Source organism: Macaca mulatta, chromosome 6 (assembly GCF_049350105.2).
Source record: "Macaca mulatta isolate MMU2019108-1 chromosome 6, T2T-MMU8v2.0, whole genome shotgun sequence".
Classification (NCBI taxonomy): Eukaryota; Metazoa; Chordata; class Mammalia; order Primates; family Cercopithecidae; genus Macaca; species Macaca mulatta.
The window spans coordinates 111,912,886-111,927,297 of NC_133411.1; the positions used below are offsets into that span (position 1 = coordinate 111,912,886).

Sequence of the window (14,412 nt, forward strand, 5' to 3'; positions counted from 1 at the left end):
TTCCTTGCTATATTTTATTAATCAAACTGAAATATCAATTCAGCTTAAGTATTATGTCATTGTAAAGTCCACTAATCAAATTATTGCTGAGGGTACATCTGAAAATTCATAGCCTAAGAATCTGTGAATTAAGTGAATTTCCCACTAAGAACTATTAATTGAAAAGATGTGCTCTCGGTTGTAAATGTATTCATATTTAATCATCTCTTGTTACCAAAATATGTTGTCCTGAGCTATGTTAAAGTCTTACTTCAGCAGGAAGAAGATGGAGCATGGTTGTGCTACCATAGCCTAAATTGATGTTCATTATTTCATAGAGAAGTCAAGACACTGATCTTTAAAGACTCAGGCTGCTTATTTTAGAGAACCTTAAAATTTCTTCCTCCTTGAGAGTAAAGCATTCTTCCCTTACCCTCAGATGGTTCTTCCTGTTAATGCTATATTTGCCTGTAAAAACTAGGTGCTATAGCTAATGTCATATTCCACATACCATCTCTTGGTAGGGAAAAAGTTTCTCTTTAACAAAAACAAAAGCAGGAAACGGTGTAGGTGTTTTCTATTTGCTAAATTCTATAAGGAGGCTTCAAATCATAGACATCGAGACATCTTTACAAGCAATGAATTCTGAGAGTCTTTACAAAACTTGCAGGATTTGTAATTTGTGGCTAAGTGATTCTTGATATAAAGTATCTGTATTTAAATTTCGAAAACTAAGAGGAGTTTAGGAATAAATCTGGTTTAACTGGCCACAGCTTTTTGTTTTGTTTTATTTTCAGCATGTTTCAATACTTTTTCTCTTTATCCTGGTAGTGCTGTAAAATATAGTCTCTTCACAGGTATACTTAGTATTATATAGTTGAATACTAAAGTTATGTATGCTTGCTGATTTTTATCCTTTTCCATAGATATTTATTAAAATATTGCCTCTTAAGGAATAATAACAATAACATTTATTGAGCCCTTACTATGTCAGGTACTGTGCTTAGTGCCTCATATCCACACTATTATTAATTCCTCAAAACTCTACTAGGTAAGACTGGTATAATACTCTTTTATGCTGGTACCAGAGGCTTAGAGACGTTAAATAAATTTGCCCAAGGTCACATAGCTAGTGAAAGATGGAACCAGGATTTGAATGCTGGTTTATGTCTTTAACTGTTACGGTATACAACTAATGATGTGTATTGATGGATAAAATTGGAGACGTTTTGTCAATTTTTTTTTCCCCCTGGAGACAGGGTCTTGCTCTGTCAACCAGGCTGGAGTACAGTGGTAAAGTCATAGCTCCCTGTAATCTCAAACTCTTGGGCTCAGGTGATCCTCCCACCTCAGCTTCCTGAATAGATAGAACTACAGGTTGCGCCACTACCCTCAGCTGATTCTTTTGAATTTTTTGTAGAAATGGGATCTTGCTATGTTGCCCAGGCTGGTGTTGAATTCCTGGCCTCAAGCACTCCTCCCAACTCGGCCTCCCAAAGTACTGGGAGAGGCAAGAGCCACTGTACCTGGCATTAGTGCCAATATAGAGAATAAAATATAATCATAAGATTTTTTTAGATTTTGGGGGAGGGGAGCTGTTCTTAACTATATCTACTATTTGATTTGTTTTCATTGTAATTAGTACTTTTACCAGTCTAAAAGTTTTAGGGAGTTAATTTCTAATATTTTAATGTTGACCGAGCAATAGCATGATTCTGTTTATATATTTTGAGCATATATGTCATATATGAATTAATTTTTGCTTGTATAGCTTTTTTTTTTTTTTTTGAGACAGAGCCTTGCTCTGTTGCCCAGGCTGGAGTACAAGGGCGCAATCTCCACTCACCGCAACCTCCGTGTCCTGGGTTCGAGTGATTCTCCTGCTTCAGCCTCCCAAGTATCTGGGATTACAGGTGCACGCCACCACACCTGGCTAATTTTTTGTAATTTTAGTAGAGATGGGGTTTCACCATGTTGGCCAGGCTGGTCTCAAACTCCTGACCTCAGGTGATCCACCTGCCTTGGCCTCCCAAAGTGCTGGGATTACAGGCGTGCACCACCACTCCTGGCCCACTGTTTTTAAAGGTACATACGTTCTTTGGTTATCGGCTAATTTATGTGTGTAGGCATCAAAATATCTAAGAGAAAAGAAGAGATGTTGAATATATTTTTTAAAAATCACCAGGTGATTCTGATACACCCATGCTATTTATATATAGATTTCTCTTGGTGTATGAGGTGAATTTTACCTTATTTCAGGTGACTGACTAGTCAGACCTTGACTCACATGTCAGTGCTCCAAATTTGGTTATATAACCACTGGTTTGCTGTGCCTTAACAATCAATTAGGAAAAAATAAGATTTAATATATAAGTTAAATCAAGGTTTATGTATATATTATTCCATACCTTTTATAGAAGGCAGTTATGTGTTAATGAAATTAATCTTTTATGGGAAGTGGCATCAATTCAAATTAATAAAGTATAGATGCTTATCTTGAGATTATACAGAATATGTTAATAATATGTATTCTTAGGATTTCCACTGGACAAAGCGGTTGCCTATGCAAAACTCAGGAATCCATTTGTAATCAATGACTTGAATATGCAGTATCTCATACAAGATAGGTGAGTGGTGAAGTTGGCTGAATTAAGGGAAGGAAAATTAACATTAATTTAGTACCTACTCTATGCTGACATGGCATCAGGTGTTTTTGCATTATTAATTCATTGTACTTTCAAAATACTCAGAAAGAGTTGTTTATTACCTAATTTTACAGATGAGGAATCTTGATAATTAGGAAGATTGATTAATCTAGCCAAAGCCACAAGTAGTTCCCCAAGTAGTAGGACAGACTTCACCGAGATTGTTTAACAATTTCCAGAGCCTACTAAACCATTGAAAGTTATGAGCACTTTTTCTGTCATGGGACTGATGATGAAATTAGGACTTTACTCATTATAACTAGATTTTTTAAATGGTAAAGTATACCTATTTTGAAAAATATTATACTATATATTTTAGCATTCATTGAACAGGTAAAAAGCATGGATTTCTAATACATTATAAAATATGGGTGTATTTATGTATTTCATTCAATCGATGTTTCACTCCTATAGCTATTATAATCTCACCAGCATTCTATTTTCTATTGTTACCATTACAATATGAGATTATATATACGAAAATGCTTTGTAAATATGAGACCCTATGGTTTTTTCACTCTGCTATTTTTTTCTGTTCTTCCAGAGAGTAACAATTATTAATATCTAAAATTTAAAACATTTTCTCTAGATTTACATATTAATTCATACATATGTATTTATATATATATACAGCTATAGCTATAGAAATGTATGTTTTAAAAGGTTTGAAAAGTAAAAGCATACTGAAAGCCATTTAATCTTGTCACTATATCATATTTTTTCTATAGAAAGCAATACATACACACAATCACATTTTACCAAATTAGAATCACTTTTCTCTAGTATACTGTGAACATTTCTCCATGTCATTAAATACTATTTGAGCATAAGGTTTTTAATGCTTAGGTAATGCTCTATCACTGTGATATATCAACTTTATTCAGCCATTTTTAAAATACATTTATGTTCTCAGTTTTAATAATTAGTATCCTAATAAGCTAGAAAAGAATTGTGCATAAATTTTTGTTCTTATTGCTGAATATTTCCTCAGAATACCTTTTTTCAATATTTGAAATGACATTTGTTTATTTAAAAAATAAAAAGGGTTGATATATATACCCTTTTTATTTGTAGAACAGTAGTGTCTTTTAAGAAAACTACAATAATATATTCATTGTGAAATGGAGCAATAAAACAATAAGGATGTTTTCCTTTTTCTTCAGGAGAGAAGTATATAGTATTCTTCAAGCTGAAGGTATTTTACTTCCTCGTTATGCAATTTTGAACCGTGACCCAAATAATCCCAAAGGTAAGAGTAAGAGATTTTAGGTTAGCTTTCTTTGTCACTTGACATACTTTTGGGCCACATTCTTACAATACTTAACTGGAAGGAATTTAAAGAATTCATAGTGTTCTATTCCATTTTTAAAAAATAATCTAGGCCGGGCGCAGTGGTTCACACCTGTAATCCCAGCACTTTGGGAGGCCGAGGCGGGAGGATCACGAGGTCAGTAGATCGAGGCCATCCTGGCTAACACAGTGAAACCCTGTCTCTACTGAAAATACAAAAAAATTAGCCGGGCGCGGTGGCGGGCGCCTGTGGTCCCAGCTACTTAGGAGGCTGAGGCAGGAGAATGGCGTGAACCCGGGAGGCGGAGCTTGCGGTGAGCCTAGATTGCGTCACTGCGCTCCAGCCTGGGCGGCAGAGCGAGACTCCGTCTCAAAAAAAAAAAAAAAAAAAAAAAAATCTAAACAGCCAAACATACTCAATTAAAAGGTGACACTGAGTTAAAAGGCTAACTAATAATTTAGGAATTATTTATCCTTCTCTTCTTTGGCCTACCTTTGACATCTCTCTAAGAACCATGGGTTAGAATTTTGAAATTACATACGAGTGAATTTTTATTGATTAAGGGTGAACAAGTGATTTATCTATGACTATTGAATTAAGTATTAGAAACTTCATGCTACAATGCCAAAAACTAAATACTGGCCAAGAATTTGGAAATACAGTTGGCCCTGGAACAGCATGGGTTTGAACTCTGCCAGTCTGCTTATTCACGGAATAAACATGAATTGAAAATACTGGATTCGTGGGTCCCACATATACTGATAGCCAACTTTTCATTTACATGGATTCTGCAGAGCCAACTTTGGGACTTGAGTATGTGAAGATTTTGGTATATCAAGGGGTTCCTGAAACCAGTCACCGCTTATAACAAGGGGCAACAGTACTTCTAAGTATTTATTAGTATTTTAAAGCACTGTTTGCTCCTTTTTTTCTGGTTATCTAAAACATAGCATGGAAGCTATACCTAACTTAGTCTGAAGGCAAGATATATGTTTGTCTTAAGAGTTAACATTCTGTTCACACTTACTATTGTGGAAATTTTGATGAATTTATCATACCTTAAACCATCTTTTATTAAAAACTAGAGGGGGGCGCAGAACAAGATGTCCGAATATACCCTCCAGTGATTGTCCCACTCCCCACAGGAGCACCAAATTATAAACTAGCAATGCAAGAAAGCACCTTCGTAAGAACCGAAAAACTAGTCTACCACGGTGGTGCCTCTGTGAACATGTCGGCAAGAGTTGTAGCATTCCTGGGCTTAGGGCGCCCCCTAGTGCTAATATAGCTACAGTGACCTCAGGCTTCGATCGTAACACTTATGTCTTTTTTGAATATGTGGAAAGCTTTCTCAAGAAGGATGGGCACAAAGAAGCCCAAAGGGTGAAGACTGAAATAAATATCTAACTTGTAAATACCGAGACATCAGTGAATGTCTACAAGCATCAAGAACATCCAGAAAAATGTGACCTCACCAAGCAAACTAAATAAGGTACCAGTTACCAATCCTGGAGTGATGTAGATATGTGACCTTTCAGACAGAGAATTCAAAATAGCTGTCTTGAGGAAGCTCAAGAACTGCAAGGTAACATGGAGAGTGAATCAGAATTGTATCATGAGAAATTAACAAAGAGATTGAAATAATTCAAAACCATCAAGCCAAAATTCTGGAACTGAAAAATTCAGTTGACAAACTGAAATATACATCAAAGCCTCTCAACAGCAAAGTGGATCAAGTAGAAGAATTAGTGAGCTTGAAGACCGGCTATGTGAAAATACATAGCCAGAGGAGAAAGAGAGGAAAAGAATGAAACACACCTAAGGACTAAAGAGACCTGACAGAGGAGTCTGAACAAACTTCTCAGGTAGCACTTTTCATCTTTTTGGCCCACTCCTTTCTTCATTTTTCTTTGACAACTTTGGGACCTATGTAGTTAATAAGAGGAAGGGAAAATGTTTATATATATATATATATATATATATGTATATATATATATATATATCTTAAAAATAGCCTCAAAGGGACAAATCCAATAATTAGTGCTCTTAAAGAAAACATAGAGAGATCATGGTAGAAAGTTTATTGAAAGAAACAATAACAACTTTCCAAACCTAAAGAAAGATATGAATATCCATAGGTCATAGAAGAATATGAATATTTAACTCAAATAAGACATATATTAATCAAACTCTGAAAGGTCAAGGATAAACAAAGATCCTTAAAACACCCAGAGAATAGATGTATATAACATTTAAAGAAGCTCTGATACAGCTGGCAGCTGACATCTAAGCAGAAAGCTTATAGGCTAGGAGAGAGTGTGATGGCATTCAAAGTATTGAAGGAAAAAAAAAACTTCGAACTTAGAATATTCTATTCAGCAAAATTATCCTTCAAACATGAAGACATAATAGATTTTACTAAACAAAAGCTGAGGGATTCATGAATTACCAATATCCTGGAATTTCCTATCCTTATAGGATAGGATAAGAAAAAGATCTTACAGGGTCTCTAAGGAAATGTTTTACAGGAAATGCTAAAAGGAGTTCATCAATCTGATAGAAAAATACATTAACAATTAGAAATCATCTGGGCCAGGCACAGTGGCTCACGCCTGTCCCAGCACTTTGGGAGGCTGAGGCTGGTGGATCACGAGGTCAGGAGATCGAGACCATCTGGCTAACATGGTGAGACCCTGTCTCTACTAAAAATACAAAAAAAATTAGCCGGGCTTGGTGGCGGGTGCCTGTAGTCCCAGCTACTCAGGAGGTTGAGGCAGGAGAATGGCGTGAACCCAGGAGGCGGAGCTTGCAGCGAGCCAAGATCGTGCCACTGCACTCCAGCCTGGGTGACTGAGAAAGACTCCATCTCAAAAAAAAAAAAAATTCAAGAAATCATCTTAATGTGTAAAACTCATTGGTAATAGTAAGTGCACAGATAAGTACATAATATTCTAACACTGTCATTGTGGTGTACAAACCTCTTATATATTTCATAGGAAGACTAAAAGGCAAACCTGTCAGAAATAATAACTACAACAACTTCTTACGAGTATAGAAACATAAAAATAGAGACAACAAAAAGCCAAAACATGGATGGGCGAAATGGAGTTAAAATGTAGAGTTTTTAAAATTTTCTCTTTCTTTTTCTTTTCTTTGTAATCAGAGTTGTCATCAATTTAAAATAATTGCTAATAAAATGTTATTTGTAAGCCTTATGGTAATCACAAAACAAAAACCTATAACAGATACACAAAAAATAAAAAGAAATTAAAACATACTACCGGAGAGAATTACATACATATATATGTATTTGAGACAGGGTCTTGCTCTTCACCCATGTTGGAGTGAAGTGGCATAATGGCATTTCAACCATGTTGGAGTGAAGTGGCGTGATCACTTTTCACTATAGCCTCAACTCCCTGGTGATTCTCCCACTTCAGCTTCCTGAGTAGCTGGGACTACAAGCACAAGCCACCATGTCCAAGTAATTATTTTTTGTAGGGACAGGGTCTCACTGTGTAGCCCAGGCTGGTTTCAAAACTCCTTGGCTCATGTGGTCCTCCTGTCTCAGACTCCCGAAGTGCTGGGGGCCATCGTGCCCAGGCAGAAAATCACTTTCCCATAAAGGAATACAGGAAGGAAGGAAGGGAGGACAAAAAAATAAAAACCTCAGAAAACAAATACCAAAATAGCAGAAGCAAGTCTTTACCTATCAATAATAACATGAATGTAAATGGGCTAAATTCTTGCATCAAAAGACATAGAGTTGCAAAATGGATTAAAAAATAAGACCCAACTCTATACTGTCTACATATGATCATTTCAGTTGATGGAGAAAAAGCATTTGATAAAATTAAACATCCTTTCATGATAAAATCTCTCAAAACACTGGGTATGGAATGAACTTACCTTTATATGATAAAAGGCCTATATGACCAACCCACAGCTAACATCATACTGAACAGGGAAAAGGTAAAAATATTTCCTCTAAGACTTGGAACAAGACAAAGATGTCTACTTTCATCTCTTTTATTCAACTTAGTACTGGAAATTATAGCCAGAGAAATTAGGGAAGAGAAGGAAATAAAGGGCATCCAAATTGAAAAGAAAGGAGTTAAATTATCCTTGTTTATAGATGATATGATCTTATAGTTAGAAAATCCTAGCGTCTCTACCACAAAACTATTAGAACAAGTTCAGTAAAGTTGCAGGATACAATATCAACTTACAAAAATCCATAGCATTTCTATATGCGAACAGCAAACAATCTGAAAAAGAAACCAAAAAAAAAGTAATCCCATTTACAATAGCTACAAATAAAGTAAATACCTAGGAATTCACTTAAAGAAATGAAAGATCTCTTCTACAATGAAAACCATAAAATGCTGATGAAAGAAATTGAAGAGAACACACCAAAAAATGGAAAAATACTCCATTTTCATAGATTGAAAGAATTGCCATACTACCCAAAGCTGTCTACAGATTCAATGCAGTCAGAATACTAAAGACATTCTTCACAGAAATAGAAAAAAAAAATACTAAAATTTATATGGAACCACAAAAGACTCAGAATAGTCATAGCCAGCCTGAGCAAAAACAACAAAACTGGAGGAATCACAATATTTGACTTTTAAGTTACACTACAAAGCTATAGTAACCAAAACAGGATGGTACTGGTATCGAAACATAGACCAAAGGAACAGAATACAGAATCCAGAAAAAAGTACACACATTTGCAATTAACTCATTTTCAACAAAGTTGACCAGAATGTCCACTGGGGAAGGGACAGTCTCTTCAGTAAGTAGTGTTGGGAAAACTTGATATCTATATGCAGGATCAAATTAGGCCCCTATCTTTCTCTATATACATAATCAAAATGGGTTAAATACTTAAATCTAAGACCTGAAAATATGCAACTACTAGAAGAAAACATTGTAGAAACACTCCAGGATATTGGTCTGGGCAAATGTTTCTTGAGTAAGACCTCAGAAACCCAGGCAACCAAAGCAAAAATGTGCTAATGGGATCACATCAACATTAAAAGCTTCTGCACAGCAAAGGAAATACAGTGAAGAGACAGTCCACAGAATGGGAGAAAATATTTGTAAACTACCCATTTGACAAGGGACTAGTAACCAGAATATATAAGAAGCTCAAACAGCTCTATAGGAAAAAAACAATCTAATTAAAATATGGGCAAAGATTTGAACAGATTTTTCTCAAAGGAAGACATACAAATGACCAATAGGTATATGAAAATATGCTCAACGTCACCAATCATCAGAGAAATGCACATCAAATCTATAATGAAATATCAACTCATCCCAGTTAAAATGGCTTTTATCAAGAAGACAAGCAATAAGAAGTGTTTGTGAGGATGTGGAGAAAGGGAATACTGTTGGTGGGAATATAAATTAGTAAAGCCACTATTGAGAACAGAATGGAGGTTCCTCAAAAAACTAAAAATAGAGCTACCATATGATCTTGCAATCTCACTGCTGAGTATATGTCCAAAAAAAGAGGAAATCAGTATATTGAAGAGATATTTGCACTCATGTGTATTGCAGCACCACTTGGAATAGCCAGTATAGAAACAACCTAAGTGTCCATTAATGGATAAAGAAAATGTGGTACCTATAGACAATGGTATACTATTCAGCCATAAAAAGAATGAAATCCTGTCATTTGCAACAACATGGATGAAACTGGAAGTCTTATGTTAAGTAAAATAAGCCAGGCAAGAAAGAAATATTGCATGTTTTCACGTGTGGGAGCTTTAAAAAAAAAAGATGAACTCTTAGAGCTTGAGCATAGAATAATTGTTACTGGAGGGAAGGGTTGCAAGGATGACGGGGATAAAGTGAGGATGGTTAGTGAGTATAAAAATGCAGTTATATAGAATGAATAAGATCCAGTATTTGGTAGCATAATAGGGTGACTGTAGTTCACAATAATTTATTTTATATTTTGAAATAACTAAGAGTGAAATTAGAATGTTCCTAACACAAAGAAATGATAAATGTTTGAGATGGTGAATACCCCAACTATTCCAATTTGATTATTAGACCATTGTATGCCTGTATCAGAATTTCATATGGACCACGTAAATATATACAACTACTATGTACCCATGATGGTTAAAAATAACATTTAAAAAAGAGATAAAGTAATCATCGTCTGAAGCAGGAAACTTTTCTTGTCTAGAGGTAAAAATTTAACTTTCTAATTGAATTGCTGGCTTACTTTGCATATGAGTTACTTTCTAACTTAAATAACTTCATGTTTTACGATATCTGTGATACGAATAATCTCACACAGTTTTCAGAAGATGGTGACATTCTTGAGTTACTTCTCAGTCTTGATATAATAATTTCACGTCTAACTTTGAATTCTGTGGTGTGGTAGTGTGAAATGGTAAGTCTGTAAAATTTTGAAGAACTATAGCTTTTAATGCCATATATATCATAAACGTTGACATATGTTATTTATATAAACATGTATGATTGAAATCAAGTGAGTACATTATCCAAATTTACTTTTCTTTTACGGTCTTTTAGTAAAAAAAGTCCTCGATAATAATGTGGTGTCCTGATAATATAATAAGAATATGTGATATTTCTTGCAATCATGTTTGTTTTATAGAATGTAATCTGATTGAAGGGGAAGATCATGTAGAAGTAAATGGGGAAGTTTTTCAAAAGCCATTTGTAGAAAAGCCAGTCAGTGCAGAAGATCACAATGTTTACATTTATTACCCAACTTCTGCTGGTGGTGGAAGTCAAAGACTCTTTAGAAAGGTAAAACGTTTGTAACTTTTGTGTGAATACTCTTCTTTAGACATTGTTGTGTAAGTGTTATTAAAAGCAATCAAGCATTTAATTATGGTTAAATATTGAACTCTTGAAAATGTATCATTTAGAGGTAAATTTATAAAACTGATATACTTTGTTAGAAAGGCATGGCATCATTTTAGTTATTTAATGTTGTTAAGCAGAATTTCTGCCTGCAGAATGCCAGGAAGGATACTTGACTTTTCCTTTCCCTCCCATTTTGTGTATCTGTCAAACTAGAAATTCACTTAAGCTGTAGCAGTCTTTTAGAATAATGGTCCAGAAAAATAACAGCTCATAGAAAAAGTAACACTGATAACTTTACATACCTGAAAGTACACTTAATTATACTCATAATAAAATAAATGCAAATCAAATCTAGATATAATGACATTGTATTACTTTTTGGATTGACAAAGATAAAAAATATTGAACTAGTTGAGAAATAAGCACAAGGGCAAACATTGTTGGCAGAAATACGAAGTAGTGTAGCCTCTTAACAACATAATTTAGCAATGTATCAGAATGTAAAATGCATATACATGTATAAAAATTGATGAAAATTCAAATTAAGAACACAGTGAGATACCATTTTAACATCCATTAAAGTAGCAGGTATTAAGAAGCCTAACAGTAACAAGTGTAAACAAGGATGTAGAACAGTGAAAACTTACACATTGCTGATGAGACCCTACATTGTTAAAATAGTTGAGAAAGATTTTTCATTATCTTCACAAGTTGAATATGAGCACATTCTATCACCGAGCAGTTCCACTTTTATTATATACCTTAGGAACACTCATACAAGTTTGCTGTTGCGACACATAAGAACGTTGAAAGCAACGTTGTAATCACCAAAGCTTGGGAAACAACCTAAACATACATTGATAGGAGAATGGATAAATTCTGGTGTATTTATACAGTGGAAAATTCTAGAGTAGTAAAAATGAACAAGCTTACATGCAGCAACCTGGATGAATCTTAGGAATATAACTCTTACTGTTCATTGTATTTCTATACTCTTTAATATGTAAGTTATGGTAACAATAGAGACTACTATAGTGCCAAGTATGTAGTAAGTTTTGTTAATTATTTGTGGATTAAAAATGTATTTGAAAATGTCTAAGATGGAAATAGGTGGTTAATAAACTATTTGTCATTTTATCATAAAAATGAGGGAAATAATTTGCTTTTTTATATCGATGGACATCTTTTGTTTTCAGATTGGCAGTAGAAGTAGTGTTTATTCTCCAGAAAGCAATGTACGAAAAACAGGCTCATATATATATGAAGAGTTTATGCCCACAGATGGTACTGATGTTAAGGTAGGATTGATTAAAATAGATTTTAGTTTTATATTTCAAGTTTACCAATGATATCAGAAAAAGAAGTTAATCTTTAACTGTATCTAACCTTTATTCAGGATCTCTTTCTTTTTGATTAGGGATTCCTCATGTTTTGTACCATCAACATCTTTAGCAGTCTTAAGCCTATGGACTCTTTTTTAAGAGTAGTGTTTTTAAATGCTTTAAACATGTAAGATTATGATGGAGACAAATTTTATTAAAATATAATAAAATATTTAAAAACCAACTTTGTGTTACACATAATAAGTCTTTAAAGGGGCATTAAATAATAAGATACCAGGGATAAAGGTCTAATAACCATCACAGTTTCCAAGCAGTGATTAGTGTAAGTGAGGTTTTGAGATCTGTGACAACTGTGATGTGATATAAAACATATCTGTCATTTTAGTTGGTGACAAATAAGGTCTTAATTGCTTTACCTTCAGCCATTCTTTCTCTAACCGGAATGTTTTCTAAAGTATAAATCTGAGTATGAATCCTTAAAAGTTCTCTAGTGGATCCTTATTGACCACAGGATAATAACCAGATTCACAATCCTGCCATACAAGATATTTCAGTGTCCTCTGTTTGTCTTATAAACCTCATTTCTTACAGTATAAACTACATCAGATAACTTGCCAATACCTGAATACATCATGCTGTTCTTGCCTCTTTCTTTAACTTTTCTTCTCTTATCTGCACTCAGATTCATACCCTCACCCTTTTAAAGATTTTCTTTTGGGATTTTTTTTCCCCTATAATAGTTATTTGCATCTCTCATTTGTTAAACTAAAACAATTTGAAGACAGCAATCACATTGTATACATCCTAGTATTCCCTCATAATACTCAGTATAATAGTTCTCTATAGAGAATGAAACTTCACTCTACCAATTTTGCCATATAATGATTACTTACAACCTTTCCCAATGAACTGAAAATTTGGGCATGTAAAATAAAAAGATGTGTCTATTATTGCCTGGATTCAGAACTAGTTTTTAGTTATTGATTTTCACTGGATTTGTTGTCTGCTGGTTACACACACACACATACACACACATATGTATTTATACATTTATTTAACATTTTTGAAAGGTTTATACAGTGGGTCCAGATTATGCCCATGCTGAAGCTCGAAAATCTCCAGCACTTGATGGCAAGGTGGAACGAGACAGTGAAGGAAAAGAAGTAAGATATCCTGTTATTCTCAATGCACGAGAGAAATTAATTGCTTGGAAAGTATGCCTTGCTTTTAAGGTAAGATGTTATACAAATCTATAGATCCTTATAAAGGTAAATTCTAATTTTCTTTTTTGACTAAGACATTATTGGTGCTTATAATTGGAGAAGTAAACTGAGAAAGTAATTAATACATCTGAATGGTTCATGTATTTTTCAAGGGATTCTTGTAGTGCCAGTATATTCTTTTGCATAATATAAAAGAAAACCTGGTCAGTTTATTCAGAAATTAAAATTACAGAAATGACTCAACTAATCAGTGTTTTAGGGTTATTGTCTAGTGTACTTTTTGAAACTGGCTTTAAGTGTTACTTTCATATAATTGGTAAGTTTTTTTGTTAAATGAAAACAGTTCTCAGTGGTCTAGCCCTGGCGATTGATTCTTTGGCCTAATATATGATAAAAGATGTTCATGAAAACAATATAAAAACATAACTTTCTGTTTTTTGTTTTTGTTTTTGTTTTTTTTGAGACAAGAGTCTTGCTGTCGCCCCGGCTGGAGTGCAGTGGCACGACCGGGTTCAAACTATTCTCCTGCTTCAGCCTCCAGAGTAGCTGGGATTACAGGCACCCACCACCACACCCGGCTAATTTTTGTATTTTCAGTAGAGAGGGGGTTTCGCCATGTTGGCCAGGCTAATCTCAAACTCCTGACCTCGTGATCCGCCCACCTCGGCTTCCCAAAGTGCTGGAATTACAGGTGTGAGCCACTGCACCCAGCCAAAAACATTTCTTAAAAAAAACTTTTTGACTTTTGACATTTGACTAATTCTCTCAATCTATATTGTTAGGTTTCTTCCTAACTACTATATAGTAAAGATTTAAATAGAAATAGTACAACCTTCATTTAATGAAGGATAAAAATTTTACCTTTTTGAAATCTTGCCTTGGATCTATAACTTAACGGCTAGTATATATTACTGGCTATTAAACAATAAAGAATTACTTTGTGCCTTAATAATTTGAAGTGTCTTTCATGGAAGGAATGTTAGCCTGTAAATAAGTTTTAATAGCTTTATAGA

General features: G+C 34.3%; 1 protein-coding gene across 2 annotated transcripts in view; it reads left to right on the forward strand.

The window, feature by feature from the left end:
• Positions 1-14,412, forward strand: part of PPIP5K2 (diphosphoinositol pentakisphosphate kinase 2) — a 77,496-nt gene that overhangs the window by 10,230 nt on the left and 52,854 nt on the right. For both annotated transcript variants that reach the window (XM_015140511.3, XM_078005090.1), the window contains 5 exons: positions 2,516-2,606; positions 3,848-3,933; positions 10,619-10,773; positions 12,030-12,131; positions 13,247-13,408. In XM_015140511.3, the coding sequence (XP_014995997.1) occupies positions 2,516-2,606; positions 3,848-3,933; positions 10,619-10,773; positions 12,030-12,131; positions 13,247-13,408 (596 nt within the window). The remainder of the gene's footprint in view (positions 1-2,515; positions 2,607-3,847; positions 3,934-10,618; positions 10,774-12,029; positions 12,132-13,246; positions 13,409-14,412) is intronic.